General features: G+C 37.7%; 1 protein-coding gene across 3 annotated transcripts; it reads right to left on the bottom strand.

The window, feature by feature from the left end:
• Positions 1-2,139: 2,139 nt before the first annotated feature.
• Positions 2,140-15,068, bottom strand: incenp (inner centromere protein). Of its 3 annotated transcripts, none has more exons than XM_073862624.1 (21): positions 14,835-15,068; positions 14,097-14,246; positions 13,896-14,003; positions 12,376-12,998; positions 12,169-12,220; positions 11,883-11,955; positions 10,948-11,083; positions 10,804-10,825; positions 10,099-10,201; positions 9,785-9,913; positions 9,631-9,642; positions 8,412-8,521; positions 8,190-8,313; positions 7,986-8,108; positions 7,629-7,708; positions 7,442-7,541; positions 3,385-3,483; positions 3,190-3,267; positions 3,023-3,109; positions 2,715-2,874; positions 2,140-2,498 (listed from the first exon to the last, which is right to left on the bottom strand). In XM_073862624.1, exons 2-21 carry the CDS (start codon positions 14,234-14,236, stop codon positions 2,311-2,313), a joined length of 2,547 nt encoding a protein of 848 aa, XP_073718725.1. In that variant the 5' UTR covers positions 14,237-14,246; positions 14,835-15,068; the 3' UTR covers positions 2,140-2,310. The 3 variants fall into 3 exon arrangements, with proteins under 3 accessions (XP_073718725.1, XP_073718720.1, XP_073718731.1); XM_073862619.1 differs by having other exon boundaries at positions 9,785-9,923; positions 10,109-10,201; positions 14,835-15,067; XM_073862630.1 differs by lacking the exon at positions 9,631-9,642 and having other exon boundaries at positions 9,785-9,923; positions 10,109-10,201; positions 14,835-15,066.
• Between the last annotated feature and the right edge of the window lie 1,517 nt (positions 15,069-16,585).

Here is a 16,585-nt window from a genome sequence, read left to right as displayed (position 1 = left end):
TTTTCTTTTTTTACATTGAATCTTTAAGAATAAACTATTGCTTAACTTACTCTATCCTTATGGGGCGGTTTCCCGGACAGGGATTAGACTAGTCCTAGACTTAAACACTTTTAAGAGCTCTCCAAACTGAAAACAACTTGCACTTACATATCTTAAAATACATCAGGGCCCTTTGTTTTACCTCAAAATGCACACAGGTAATGTTTTTAGTAAGGCATGTTTGTTAAAACTAGTTATATTTCCTAATTAAACTAAGGCCTAGTCCTGGATTAAGCTAATCCTGGTCCGGGAAACTGCCCCTATATGTTCAGTGAACCCGTTGCACATCTTAACCCCCATAAGGCCCTATTTTCCTGTATAAGTTACAGTTCCTTGGGGGTAAAAATGACCCCAGAGATTAAAAGAGTGATTACAAAAAATATATACATTTTTAATGATACAAATAATATACCATTTTTTTCATTACTTCCCATCTATACATTAATTCTGTGTTTTGGGAGATATGAAGTACTTTTATACCCGTTAACACTGTAAAAAATACTTTGCTGCCATAAATTTTTTTGTTAAATCAACTCAGATTTACAAGTCATTTCAACTTACTATTATTTATCTTGACTAGTGATGAGTTGTTATAACTACAGGTGAGTTGTTATAACTTATAAATTTAAGTTGACTTTTCTGAACTATATTTTATAAGTTGTGACAACTAATTTCTGTTGACATGCCTCGTAAATCTGAGTTGATTTAACAAAGAAAATGAAGGCAGCAAAGTTTTTTTTACAATGTACTTCCTCAACTACACCATTAGCTTGCCAGAAAAATATCAAATTTTTATGAAAAATTCACATAAATTGTGATCTAAATTTGATTTAAATTGTTTTTAGATATTGATGTAATGTGTTGAATTCCACCATTTGGTGTTTGTTAATTACCAAGAAAGTAATATAGAGGTGAATTTAAAACCACTAACTACCAATGCTTCTTGTCACGTTTTTCTAATTGTAATGTTTTATACAAAACCAACTTTCTTAAATTAATCACCATTTAAAGCAATATTATACTTTCAAGTCCTGGGGCCAGTTGTTCAAAAAGCTTCATCTGGATCAAAATGATCCAGATTTGTAAATCCCATGTTTTGCTATCCAGGATCAGATAAACCATCTCACATTTGTCCTGGTTTTTCAAAGCAAAATTGGATTGGATCACCCTGATACACATACACACTTTTTTAGATTAGCTAATCTGGATTTCTCGTGTTGTAAATGGGATCACATGTCAATGTTGACTATTAGCCAAAAAACAGAAGGTGGTTCGGTCAATATGGGGTCACTAAGTGTTTTACTTGGAGACAATAAAACACAACTTTCCCTTAATTTTTTATTTCCATTCAACATTCAGTCTGTTCTTATGGCCAACAAAAATACAAACAAACAAATATAGATTATACACAAACACATGCATTTTAAGTCACATAGAGGCGAAATGTCCGGTAGTTTACATTTGTAGAGATGACAGTTGTTAAAACTACTTTTGACTGTTTGGTCTCTGATGATTGTGATTTGTATCAATATACTGTAAAGTGCCAAATGACCGTTCAAAATGCCTCGTTAAAATGATTAAATATTTTTTGTTTGTTTTTGACTGCTGTATTAGAGATTTATATGGACTTTCTTATTTGACTGGAAGGTGTAAATGGTAGCCCATTGCTATACTTTTGAATACATTTTAAGGATTGAATTTATAAGAGCAACATTTCAACAGAAAAAGATAAATGTATGAATATTACAAGAAAAAAAATTGTATATTGTAGACTAACTGTAGGTTTTAAAGTTTTAGTAAAAAACTGACTGGGATCAGAATAATCCTTCTTTTGGGATCAAATTAATCCCCATCTTACCAAAAGGTTTTGAACACCACAAAGTGATGATTTGATCCAGATCAATACCTAGATTGGATTTTGTGATCCAATCCAAATTCAGAGTCAATTTTTTTGTTTTGTACAACCCCTGTTGAATTTCTGATCCAATCCAATAGCTGAAATCCAAATGGATTACTTTTGAACAACTGGCCTCTGAAGTTTACTTTCAAACTCATCTTTATCATTCTTAAACTAATAAAAGCCAGTTTCTTAAAGACATATTTTTGTGAAAGAGTTCTTTATTTACAACAGAAATTAAAAGATTCAAAAAGAGACATTTTCCCAAAAACGATCAAAAGAAATGTATTTTTTATTTTATTACTTTGTGCATTTTACAAAAACAAAGCTTAAAAATTACCAGTATTTATTTTGTTTTATAAAATCATAGCCGTCTATAAATGGCCGGTATTTCCCAAGCGTGGTGGAGAGTGCCACACAGCTGAACTAGTGCGCTTAAAAAAGCGAGGTTTGGTCCGCTGAAAGATGACCTCCAGCTTCGGTGGTTCAGGTTCCCCGAAATATGAATTAAGATCCAGTGGATTATAATACAACTTCATTATAGTCTGCTGTAACTGCTTACCTGCATGACAGAACATAAGATTAGAGAGGTATAGCAGAACTTCAAAAAGCACAAAATACTGTACATTTCAATTGTTAAGTAGTAAGTACCTCCATGATAAAATCTAGATAAAAGCTTTACTATTTGTTTATCAAACCTTTTTTTTTTTTAAATATCCCAGTGTGCACATCTTGAAATAGAGAGTATTAAGTATATTGCATTTAAGGAATATCATACCCTCAGCCCAGGATGGTATGGGTTTTCTGGGAGCAGATTCATCATCTGTGGAGTCATCGCTGTTCTGGTCCATACCGTAATCTTCAGGATTCGTCAAAACCGTCACTTTCTGGCCTTTGGGAGTGATCTCGTAGGACTGCGGAGATGACGCTGGCGATTGCTTCCAAGACCAAGAGGGAAGAAAAAACATTACGAACTATCCATTGCAGCAACTTTAGATAGTTTTAGGTATCTAGGCAAAGCAAACTATTTTTTTTTTTTGGAAAGTATTTTTTCTTTTAGCTGCCCTCCAGTTAATGTCACCATACCTCTACATTGAACGTAGCATTGAATCCAACATCAATCGTCTTATTGAGAGCATCTACTTTTCTAACTGGAGTTTTCATACCAGAGTCCTGAGGGCACATATTAAAAGCTTCAGTATCAACACAGCAGTTGAAAAGACGTCGACAAAACCAGGAAAATTATTTCTTACCTTAGTATCTACAACAGTGACACCTGGACTCTTTGTTATGGTTGTGTTGAGCAAACTGGTCAGTTGCACTTTCGGGACCTGTGTGAACCAAAAATTTAGCAGAACAAAGAAAAAAAACTATAATTTTGCACAAAATAAATGTAATGCTAGAAACGTTTAAACAATTAGTTGCAATTGAATGTGGTGTTGCATTACCTGCACTGTGGCAGAGGTTGCAGTAACAGCAGCACTTTTTTGTTGGGCAGCCCTCGCCTCCTCAGCTCTCTTTTGCTCCTCAGCTCTCTTCTGCTCCTCCTATACAAAGAATAAGGAAAAAAATTATATTAAAAAGTCTTGTAAAGAGAACACAATTCCCTCAGTTATAAAAGGAGATGTCTAATGCCATTTCATGCATGTACACTCTATAAGAGTTGGATTCTCATGCTAATGTGGGCAAAGTTTAAATAAACTAGTTGGATGGATGACAGACAGAGTATGTCTGTGCAAAGTACATTCAAATGATTCAGGGATAATGTGATGTACTGTATGCGGTTGAATCATACTGTAAAAAATATAAACGTAGTGTCCGAGGTTTGTGAAGAGCTTTTTTGAAGCCAATAATTGACGCAGCCTGCATGTCACCGCACATCACTCACGGATAACCAAAAATGGGCAAGGCGGGACGTGGGTAGAGCTGTAATGACTGGTTGCTGAAACCACACCCACCTAGCTCGATGGTAGTGATAGTAGGAGAAGTTTACCTGTCACTTAAGTGGTCAACCCTCTTAATTATGCAGAACTCAGGATTAATACATTTTAATGGGTGGCTTACAAAAAATTCACCCCCCTCAGTTGTCATGAAGGGCAAAAATATAGACCAAAACCACTTTGTACAAGGCCGTAAACATTTATTTCTCCTGTAACTTAGACAGTCAATGAATTGCAGTTTAAAGGGGACATTTCATAAGACTTTAAGATGTCAAATAAGTCTTTAATGTCACCAGAGTACATATGTGAAAATTTTAGCTTAAAATACCCAGCAGATAATTTATAATAACATGTTAAAATTGCCACTTTGTAGGTGTGAGCAAAAATGTGCATTTTGGGTGTGTCCTTTTAAATGCAAATGAGTTGATCTCTGCACTAAATGGCAGTGCCATGGTTGGATAGTGCAGATTACAGGGCGTTTTTATTCTAACACCATAAGGGGATTACCTATTTTTCACATGCTTGCAGAAAATTGTTTACCAAAACCAAGTTACTGGGTTGATCTTTTTTCACATTTTCTTGGTTGATAGAAGCACCAGGGGACCCAACTACAGCACTTATATCATGAAAATCTGACTTTTTGCATGTTTATGTCCCCTTTAAGTCACCTCTGTGTTGGCTTCACGATAGAGAAGAGGTACAGCTGCTCTATAGGTAGGGGAGAGGGGGGCACACCCTAACGTTACAAACGTTACAATCTACCCCCATAGGCTGGGGTTCATAGTAACAAACAGAGGGATTTGTTGTAACACCTGCTAGAAAATCTTGTTTAAATAATTCAATAAAATTCTGTCTATATACTAAAGGTGGATACTGTTTGTATATCTGCCTATTAGGGGTGTAACGATACACTAAGCTCACGGTTCAATCTGTATCTCGATGCTTGGTTCCCGATACGATACACATCATGGTTTTTTATTAACAATTTCAGTAACTTTTTTGTTGAACATGAATTTTAACATTGAGGCTTAACTGAACCTTCTGTACTGCAGGTCTGTCACTGAAAAAAAGGGAAATTTTACATAAAATTAGAATTAAGGGACTTAGCAGGGGCGTTGTTAGATATAAAGCTCTACTGAGGGACAGGCCTCCTATTTATTCTGACTTTTTTAAAAGCCTAAGACTTCTATACAATGTCCTTTGCTTAACCCACTATTCCTACATGATACTTAAATATTTTTAAATACATGTTAACAATGTTCATGTTAAATGAATAGTCTACTCATTATCAATATTAAAATGTGTTATTACCTTAACTAAGAATTGTTGATACATCCCTCTATCATCCGTGCGCGTGCACATAAGCGCTGGAGCGCGCTGCAACGCTTCAATAGCATTTAGCTTAGCCCCATTCATTCAATGGTACCAATCAGAGATAAAGTTAGAAGTGACCAAACACATCAACGTTTTTCCTATTTAAGACGAGTAGTTATACGAGCAAGTTTGGTGGTACAAAATAAAACGTAGCACTTCTCTAAGCGGATTTAAAAGAGGAACTACATTTTATGGCGCAATAGCACCCTTGGGAGTACTTCGACTCGCCTGAAAAGTCCGCTCCCCTTCTCCCTCTCATAATGGGAGAGGGAGGGTGTTACTGCGCCGAGTCGAAGTACTCCCAAAAGTGCTATTACGCCATAAAATGTAGCTCCTCTTTTAAATCCGCTTAGAAAAGCGCTAAGTTTTATTTTGTACCACCAAACTTGCTCGTATAACTACTCGTCTTAAATAGGAAAAACGTTGATGTGTTTGGTCACTTCTAACTTTATCTCTAAATGGTACCATTGAATGAATGGGGCTAAGCTAAATGCTATCGAAGCGTTGCAGCGCGCTCCAGCGCTTACGTGCACGCACACAGATGATAGAGGGATGTATCAACAATTCTTAGTTAAGGTAATAACATATTTTAATATTGAAAATGAGTAGATTATTTCTTTAAGTATAATGAACATGTTTGAAGGCATAAATGGCATAAAAGGTTTGGAAATGAACATATTTTCTTGCACTTTTACATTATACAATTATAACAATGATTAATAACTTATTTTTTACAAGAATATTTTTACAATAATACTATTTTAAGAAACCATTCATTTTATGACTGCTATACTAAAATAATCTCAGTCATAGTGTCCTACAGCTAGTGAACTAAATATTAATTTCACATCTAAAAATACAGAATAGTATAACACATACATCTATTGATTTTTTTTCAGCAACAATGCAATTCTATAGACTTGACAGAGGTTTACTTGAGATTTTTCCTCTAAGGTTTAAAGGCGGAGTCCACGATGTTTGAAAGCCAATGTTGATATTTGAAATCACCTAAACAAACACGCCCCTACCCCAATAGAATCTGGACCTTCTGTTGATAGACCCGCCCCACACATACGCAACCCGGCAAGGATGTCGGTTAGTAGACACGCTCCTTACTGCTGATTGGCTATAAGTGTGTTTTGGTAGTCGGCCCGTCTCCTTTTCCAAAGCGTTTTTCAAACATCGTGGACTCCGCCTTTAAGATCTGACTGGGTGAGCATTAAACTCCCCTATACACATTTCTCATTTCTGCTTCCCTTTCCCTGCTTTGCGCAAAACATTTCTGCTGTCTATCTATAGGAGCCAATAGTGATCGAGTAAAAATAAGTTTATCATTACTATTTAGAAACTTACTTTAGTTTTGTTATGTTTTCATAAGATATCTCAATCGCGTGGCGTCACCTAGACTTGTGTATGCGGCTGGGCGTTCGCGGCTGAACGGACAAAAGCGCGTGTCTCGAGATGTTTTGGTGCGTGATATGAAAACAAAATGCTGCCAGACGTTGGATGACGGGGTATCATCTATATCAATTTCTGTTTCTACCCAAGTCATGTTGCTGACCTTCTGTTCAAGTTGCAGGTGATTCAATTGATGTCTGTGTGACTGCGGTGAAGCAAAGGTGATGCGTTGACCGGTCAGCGAATAAAATTAAAAGAACGTCATCGTATAGATATCCCCATCATGCACAATGCAACATCGTGGCATTTTTTGTATTGCGAAGTATCGTACCGCAAAGTATCGTTACATCCCTACTGACTATAATAGATATCCACACACACATTCATCCATCCATGATCCTTTATCTAATCTTTCTTGTGCTATGCGTCAATGCATATTAATATATTTTTATGAAAGAGCTGCACTTTTATTAACAGTTATCATTTTGATGAACAGTATTTACATTGTTTTCATTTCATTATCATTGTATTAAAAAATTGGCTTAATTGTAACACTTTGTTACAACTAACCCCTCTGTGTAAATTTTTTTTAAATCCCAGCTATCAGTTACTAGGAATTGCTGACATTCATGTTATGTTTTGCTACAATTAACTCTGAGTTAGTTTGTGCCCCGCATACCCCTACTCTATATTAACATGAGATTAGCATAAACTGTGTGCGTTATGTCCCCCCTTTAACATTGCTTTTAAAATGTGATAAAAGCAAGTGACAGAGCTTATAAACATGACTCACCATCTTTCTCTTTTCCTCCATCTCTCTCCTCTCTTTCTCTCGGGCTGCTCTTTCCAATTCCTTTTGAAGAGCGATAGCCTTCTCTCTCTCTAGCCTCTCTCTGAAACACAAAAAAACCCTCATGTTTAGTTCTGAAATTCATCAGGAACAAATCATATAATTTGTGCAATAAGAAATTAACACAAACTTCTCAGCTGCGGCCCGTTGTTCCCGTTCTCTCTCCAGCTCCCGTTCACGTTCCCGCTCTCTCTCCCGCTCCTGCTCTCTCTTTAGAAAAAAAGTTGACTTGCTTTGTGAAGATTCATTTTAGAAGTTCAACAACAGATCACTCACAAAACGTTCTAGAAGCTGCTACATGGCATTTTATTAACACTGAAATAGATTTCTGTCTAAAGTTAAAGGGATAGTTAACTCAAAAAATTTAAGTGTTGTTCAAAACCTGTACATAAAACGTAAAATTGTTTGGCATTTTATGCTAAACAGATAATCAGCTTTAATATACTGTATAAGTTACATTTATAATATGTAGAAAGTACAGACTTACGATTTGCTGAAGTTTCTTTTGTCTGGCAGCCTCCTCCTGTTTTTTGCGCAGCTCCAGTTCTTCCTGTCGTTTAGTAGCCACCTTCCTCTTGGCCTTCTCATCTGCCAACCGCTCAACACGCATCTAAGAGAAAGATCAAACCCTTAATAAAAACCTCATGCATTGGGTATCGCAGATCACCAAAACAATTGAGATTTTTAGTACCATGTCATTTTTCTTTTCAAGCAGTGCCATCTTCTCCTCAATCTTTTTCTTTATTTCCTGCTCCTTCTCTTTCTCTCCTTTCACTCGAGCTTCAACAACCCGTTTCAAACGCTCATCCCGCTTCCTAAAATGGACGGGATTCACTTTTAAGTCCTGCTTTTGTCTAAACTTGAGACTATATTAGCAGTCATTTAAATCAAAAATTTCAACACACAAAAGCACCTTTTCAGTTCTTCTTGTTTCCTCCTCCTCTCTTCCTCAATCTTTCTCTTTCTATCATTTTCTTGTTCTATCTTCTTGTTCAAAGCATCCCACTTCTGCCGCTCTCGCTCCTGGAGGCGAAACAAACATTTTAGACAGGATTAAAACTTTTGTGATCTTTTAAAGATGACAAAGGTTTTGTTAAAGTGGGTCAGTACATTAATGCCGAAGAAAACCACATGTCAGGACAGTTTACTGTGTGCAGAGTGGTGAATGGTTTTTAAAAATTAGTCAGCTCTCAGGCTAATACCAAAGATACAAAAATGGGTGAAGGTGAAATTCCCAACCAACACCAAACACACAGCCAAGACAAAGACGTACACCATGATGAGCGATGAGGTCAGACTGCTTTCAGATGCTAAATGCTCTTCCAGCCAATGAAAAAAATGTTCTGTGTTTATACTGGTTTAGCACTATGGACAAATGAGGCATGCGGTAGGTTAACTCAAAAAGTCATTTGTGGTTACAATATTACACTAAAAGACTTTTTGGTCAAATTATCTTCCTTTGTTATCAGCAGAACAAAGACATTATAGAGGTTTGTAACAACATGAGGGTGAGTAAATTATGCCAGAATGATCATTTCTGGGTGAACTATCCCTTTAAGACTTCTGGTAATACCTTCAAAACTACCTTCTTAAACTTTTGAAATATTTATTGGCCCTGTGGACTTCCATTGTAGTTAACACATTTGAATAATTTTAATTTCAAGATCGATGTATGCTTTCCAAATGTAACCACAAACACTGTTGACAGGTCTTAAGTAAGGAATAATGAATGAAGGGCTGTTGAATTGTTTGAAAACAATACACACCCAAGGTGCAGCACAACGTGAAACCGTTACATCATAGGTGTGCATTATAAAAAAAAAAATAATTCAAAGCACCGGAGTCAATTATTCTGCTTATACCATGGTCACCACAGACATTGCTCTGGTGGTTATTTTAAGACATTTGACAGGTTAGATGCGAAAATAATGCATACCTGTGGAACATCTCAAGCAATCAGTATAAAGCATTCAATGGTAACTTATTGTAATAAACACAGAACATTTCTTGAACATAAATCTCATCAAAACTACAAGTCAAACTGAAATGAATTTTGCGTGCTTCTAAAGATCAAATGTACGGAACTGACATGGAAAACGAAGTCAGTCTGGACTTTCAGCATTTATACTCACCACAGAGCCTTCCTGGGGGAACACAGTAAGTACAATTACTAAAATTCCTACTTGAACAAATATTAGCAAACAATTAACTTCAATCTAATCAATAACACCCCCATAAACTAGTTTATAATGCATAGAAATATCTAAAACAGAGGAACGTGCTAACCTTGACGTCAGTTTTGCTGGCGGACTGTTTGATGAAGGACTTTATGATGGTGTTGCGGCCCAGAGATCCAGGCGTCTGCATCAGCATCTGGTTCTTCTGCACGGTGTGCATGAATGAGCGCATGTGCGGAGCGATACTCTATGCAAACACACCAATTTACCAACCTTATTTATTGAATCATCAAATAAATACTAGTAAAGAAACACTTGGCATTTATACAACAGCTGATTGTCTGGCATCATCAATGACTGAATGGCCAGCTCCATATTAATGTGAAATTCCACATGGGCTGTTTTTCAGTAAGATCAGAAATGGGCGATACTCGTGGCACACTTCTTTGGGGGAGAACTCTTCTTGGGTGTGCTGATCTTCTGTATGGTTTCCTCCGCATTCCGCTTGGAGCCAGAGCGTGTGGAGCTATAAGAGAAACATTTGAACAATAAGATCGCTTTACACCAAAAAGACTAGGGATCGACCGATATGTATTTTTCAGTGCCGATGCCGATTTTTGTTTCATCAGCCTTAGCCGATGACCGATACAGGCTGCCGATTTTCTTGAGCCGATATTTGGAGCCGATACTGGTTTTGCTCACTCAATTTACATCATAAAAATTAGGTAAAAAAATGGCATGTTGTTAAAAAGAGATGTTATTAGTTTGCACAGTTCTTACATTTATTGTAGTCTAGGACTAGTCTAATCCCTGTCCAGGAAACCGCCCCATAGAGATGAAAAAAAAACCACTTTGTTCAGCTATGATCAGCTGTTAAGCCGAGCTTTCAATGTTGTCGTGAAAAGGTTGGTTGTTTTTAGTCACATGACGTGCAATCGCTTGCGGGTTCCAGCACTCTGTCTGTAAATTATGCCGGAAAAATCGGCAAACACGGCAGCCATGTATCGGCTGATGCCGATACACATAAAGCTCGCAAATATCGGCCCGATATATCGGCCGGCCGATATACCGGTCTATCACTAAAAAAAGACATTAAAATAAAGCGGAGTGAGTAAACCGTGATCTTACCGGATGACTCCTCCGCTGCCATCTAAAAACACAAAAACATTTAATTGTGAGTTACATGCTAATATAATTTGAAACACCCCTTCTTTAATGTAAAGCAAGAATTTCCATAGCCTGCACTTTATGCAACCATAGCTACAGGTGTACCTGTTTCTGGTACATTTGTTCTCATAGATCGTGTGAAACGGCAGTTTTCAATGGAGGTGGAAGGCTCTGCAATCTGTTTTGCAGGTTCATCCTTTGACTCAATTTCTTCCTCTTCAGCAATCTGGGGTTCAGGCTCCTACGAAAACAAACGTCAATTAATCAAACTACACAGGAAACCTACTATACAATCATAACAGGAAGGAAGAATTCATTTTGGACAAGCTGTTTCCCAATTCGAAGGCTACTTCAGCCTAGGCTATCCCGAGATGCATTGCACGCCTGTAACAGCTAAATATTTTAAAATAAGCATTTAAAACTTTTATCAAATAAAAGTGTGTATTTAGCAGCAAAAAAGTTTCTTGTCACCGTTTTAGTAATGTTTTGTATTAATACGGTATTATTCTGTGTATGTTGCTTAGGGTTGTGACGATACTATTGTTTATCAACAATTGTCAGACATATGGCTGATAGCGGGCTTTCATGATATAGTTATTATTAAAAGTTTCAAATTAACATTCGCACTGCATGCTTTTTCTAACATGAGGGTTTGTGGGCTTCACTTTGTGCAAAAGAGCTTGTAATGTGGGCGGATTCCTTCTCGGATGCACCTGGACTGGTAATGTGCGCGTCTTGGACTTGCTCAGACCTGAACGCACGCAGCATGGACTCCTCCTAGCACTTAACTTGTAATGCGCATGACTCACTCTTTTTTGCACATGAGCTTGTAACACGCACGACATTTCCTTGCACTAGAAAGGTTGTTAGCCACAAAGGCGTTTAAAACCAGCAAGTGTGTTGTTCTCTTTGTGGACTTCAGCGGCTGTGACCTTCAAAGACCGAGTACTCGCCTTCAGGTCGCATCCTTAGGTGGCTGCAGCCTTCAAATTGGGACACAGCTAGTGTCTCAAATTTGTATGTGCAAGAGACAATTTTACCTCAGGTTCGGCCATTTCTGGTTTATTTGTGGTTTCAGTGGCATGTTCAGTAACCTCCGGATTAAGATCAATCCTAAAAAACAAGACACAATAGCAGAGCATTAATGTGCAGTTGCTGACCTCATAACAGAGCACACCCCACCATAATACATTTGCATGTTGTTAAGATCCATGGCACAAACAATGCTGGATTAGTTATTTAAACAAATCTAATCTATGTGTATTAGTACACAAAAAAAACCTAACTTTACATACAAGTGCTCAGAGAGAGAAGAAAAACACTCACTGTTCTTGGTTTTCTTCTGTGTTTTCAGGTTCAATGTCCATACAGATGTCACCTAGAAAGAGTAATGAAGAAATAACCACACGAAATCTCATCTTGCTGTCTATTCACATTTAGATGGCTTGGCAGATGTTGTTATGGGAGTATACACTATAGAAAACACTGAAGCAACTGACAAATAAAAATAAGCAAAATGCATATCTGTCTCACCACTGATGGAGCTGCTGCAGGTTGAATTGCCCTGTCTGGCCTTCTTCTTCAAGAAAGAGCGTCGCGATGCCCTGCGAACAGCTTCTTGTGTCATGCTTTGCCTCAGACCCACCAGCGAACGCCGTGCCACCAGTGACCGACGGATAGATGCCCGGGATGAGCCCTGAGGTTTTGGCTGCGCCTCAGAGGCAGCGATTGGGATTTTATTAGCGGATCGGCTAGGAGACGGACCAGAACTCAGCAACGTCTCTAGTGATTTCTCTGCACTCAAACGTTCAGATGAGGGAATCTTCACCACGGCTTCAGACACCAGCATCTGATCCTCAAAAGAACCTGAACCCTGGGCCTCATCTGCTTCTTTCTTCTCTGGACTGCTCTCCGCTGGCGTTTCAATCTCTTCAAGCTCCTTTGCTTTGGAAGTGCCTTTGTTGCGAGTGCTGCGTTTGATAGGTTCACTTTCGACCGCTGCTGTATTTTTTTTGCGACGTGTGCGCCGAACAGGCTCCTCAACCAGGCTCTCCGAGCAGTCGTCTGGGACGTGTGGTGTGACAAGCTCCGAGATGGGGTTCAGGGTCAACTGGACAGAGGAGCGTCGTAGGTTGCTGCGTTTCCCCTTGGAGAAACTGTAACGGAAAAGGCACACAATGATGGTTATTTTTTGGGTTAACCATCCGACGGACGTATGGTGACACGATAATGCGTCTGGTCGGAACTTCACTTCCGGTTTCTGTTTGTTTAATGGTCTGACTAGTTGCTAAACTGAACTCTTGAACAAATACCTTGTAGAAAATAACAAATGTTTGGTTTCCTATGTAATATACTTGTTGTTTATTTAGCTTGTTATATAAATAAACTACTTTAAAAAGGACTTCGTTGTTATTTATTCTTAGCGGTGTTTATCGGAAGTTACGTGTTTATATTGTTACTGCTGAAATCTTCTATTTGCAACTTCTTAAATTATCCAAGTCATTTAGTAATTGCAAACAATTGCAATATGCATATTGTGATGATCACACAATTGCGATATTTCAATATAGATTGCAGTCCTACATCATGTACTACATAAGAATTAATTGACGATGGGCCATTGAATTATAAGAAAATAATGCACACCCAAGGTGGTAATGCGGCACGACGCGAATTGGAGGTGTGCATTATTTTCAAATAATTCAAAGGACCGGAGTCAATTATTCCTCTTATACCACAAATATCACTGTGGTGCCTATTTTTAAAACATTTGATGGGTCAGGTGTGCAGTTTACGGAAAAATAATCAACACCCAGGAACATTTCTCAGCCAATCAGAACAAAGCAGATTCAACAGGCTAGTGGAAAAGCTTGGACTTATGTAAAATAAAAGTAACAACTCAAGCATGTAATTTTCACTCGAGCAGTGCCAACAAACTTTTTTGGAAAATTTTAAATGACTGTCAAAATCAGGGCACTGTAAATTAAGCCAATAACCGGCAAAAGTAGACATTTCCAAACAACACAAATTAAATAAAAGCAAAAAAATCTTACCGTCTTTTACTGCGAGACTCATTGAGCTCCATTGACACTCGTTTCCTACGATTAGTCTTTTTTTGTGATGGAGTTTTTGGCATGAGTTCTGGCTCTGTACTGAAGTCACTAAACCACAAACAAAGACAATGTATGAGTGCATTAATAACGCAATACCACATTGCAGAACAAACCCCAACCAGTCAGATTAACCAGTCTCACCTGGAGAACATGCGCTGAGCTTCCTGCTGGATCTCTCCCAGCCAAACCATGTGGACATTATCAACCTCATTCATGAAATCCTGCAGTTTTCCATCGAAAACCTGCATGAGGGATCGCGTGGCCTCCGGCAAAGAGCTCATGATGGCGACCCTATAACGTTAAAAGGTTTTGTTTTTGATTTTCAGTTTTGAAAATACATCTAAACACAACAACAACAACAACAACAACAACAACAGTATTTATAATTTTTTTTAAACAGACATAAACAAACTATTCCTATTTAATGTTGTTGCAAGTTGTCACTTTGAAGACATTACACTCACATCATACTAATCTGTTTAGGGGCAAATGTTAAACCGCATTACAGCAGAAACTTAACTTAGCATTAATAGTCATCTTAAAGAAAATGTGTTAGACTTTTGATTAACTTCAATTAAGAAGCTACGTTAATTAACGTTACATAAGAAATTTCATTTGACACACTCCCAATGTGAATGTACGAGCTCAATTGTTTCTCATAGAGCAAAGTCATACCATAGAAACAATGTAAAAAGCGCGAGCTAAGTTAATATCGGCGATTAAACATGCCCAGGCGAATATGCTTATTACAATACAGATCGATAACAAGCAAAGTCAAGTACTTATAGCGAAAGATTGTTACTAAATGAAAACATGTCCTAATTACTTCTGAATGATAATTAGCTTAGCTAGCATAAAAACATGTATAGACTCTTTTACCTCTGTAGCTACTCTGTAAGTCTCCAGCTACTACTTTATCCTTAATTCGACGATTTCGGTGCGAAAGCAGCCGTTATAACACAGCAACCAATTTTAAATGTTTTCCAATGTTTTCGCTGCAACAAAAGTAGTTTATCTCCTGCAGCCTCTTGTTTTCCATCCACCCGCTCAAACGGTTTAAATAGTTCAAACCAATCGTAAAGTAACGTTCGGCAGATTCGGGGTGCTGTCAAAGCAAATTTGACCAATCATTGTCGGGTGAGTCATATAGCCTTGGTTTATCATTGGCGGATACGCATGCCTGTCATTATTTCAAACAGTCCAATGGAGGATGAGAACGTTTTAGTCACGCCTCCTCGCTTTTATGCTGGGTGCTACTTGGGTTGTGGCTAGAAGGGATACAGCTACGGGCAAAATCTCGTGAAATCTCGCCGGATGAGCGCTGTGTTTTATCCTAATCCTACCCCCAAACATACCCATAAACCCCACATTTCACGGCATTGAGGCTGTAGCTGTATCATATATTGGAAAAAACCACTGTATTTCATCCTAATCCTACCCCTAAACCTAACCCTAAACAACAACAATCTCGCGAGATGTGTTCGTAGCTGTATCCACTTTAGCCAGAACTTGCTGCTTGGCTTGACGTTGAGGAAACTGAACTGCGTGTCAAGAAATACATTGTCCAATAGATGTCGCTAGACTGCAGTACGGTTGAATTAGTGAAAATAAAACATAACAAAAAAAAAAAACACACCTTAACTTCGAATGTGGCGCGTTTAACAAATAATAAAAAATAATTTTCCTCAATAAAGAAATACCAGTTTTATTATTGGAAATACAGGTTAGCATTCCATGGGGGACTTGAATAATAGCCTACTGGTTGCTATGACTGCTTGTCTTTAATTTGCAGAACATCAGCAACGATGATTAATGAACACTGAAGTCCTTAACATGAAGAAGGTTAGTGAAAAAGGATCATATGTGGCAACAGATGGCTAGAAATTTCAGGGCCAATGCCTTTTTAAAAAAGATCGCAGGTGATCTAATCGAAAAATAAGTAAAATACAGCAACAAATAAGTATTTTTCCAAGTAATAAACATAGGAAACATACAGACAACATAAGTACATGGAGTGTAAATCAAATTCACATTAAGACCATAAGGGGCACGGAGACGGAGAGAGAAATAAAGAAATAAAACAGAGAGGGCATAAATAAATTTACATGCAAATTAAAGTAAAAGATAACTTACAAAGTTTAATAGTTTTTATAGGTTTCTTATTAACATATGTCGAAATTGTAACCAAAAATATACTCATTTCTTGTTTGAGTTCATTGAAGTAGGTATTATTTTTTTGTACATTTGCATTTAAGGATATGAAACTTTCCATTAAATAAAAGAAGATTTATACAAAAGCTTGCAATGAATATTGTCTTGTCATCAGCATAAAATCCAAAAAGAACGTGTCTATGTCACAGCCATTATGGCTCCCTCTGCCGGCCGTCAGAGGTTCGACATTCATATATGCCTCTGGACTGCAATACCCATAATCCCTTGCACTAACCGGATATGTAAATGTCGAACCTCTGACGGCCAGCAGAGGGAGCCACGATGACAGTGACAGTCTAAAAGTTAAAAGAAAAATTTGGAAGAGTATTTTGGACAATTAGAAATTCAATATCACTCCAGAAAGACTTTAGGGGACAGTCCCAAAACAGATGATTAATAGCCTCAAAAGAAACTTGACA

Source organism: Misgurnus anguillicaudatus, chromosome 3 (assembly GCF_027580225.2).
Source record: "Misgurnus anguillicaudatus chromosome 3, ASM2758022v2, whole genome shotgun sequence".
NCBI lineage: Eukaryota > Metazoa > Chordata > Actinopteri > Cypriniformes > Cobitidae > Misgurnus > Misgurnus anguillicaudatus.
The sequence above is the reverse complement of the archived record's forward strand: the minus strand, read 5'-3'. Positions and strand labels throughout refer to the sequence as shown.

Bases quoted from the DNA above. Each gene is read 5' to 3' on its own strand.
- incenp (XM_073862624.1), bottom strand. From the start codon at position 14,236: ATGAGCTCTTTGCCGGAGGCCACGCGATCCCTCATGCAGGTTTTCGAT. The intron at 14,004-14,096 runs GTGAGACTGGTT...TTTGTGGTTTAG, and splicing joins GCTCAGCGCATGTTCTCCAG to TGACTTCAGTACAGAGCCAG. The intron at 12,221-12,375 runs GTGAGACAGATA...TACTCTTTCTAG, and splicing joins CTGCAGCAGCTCCATCAGTG to GTGACATCTGTATGGACATT.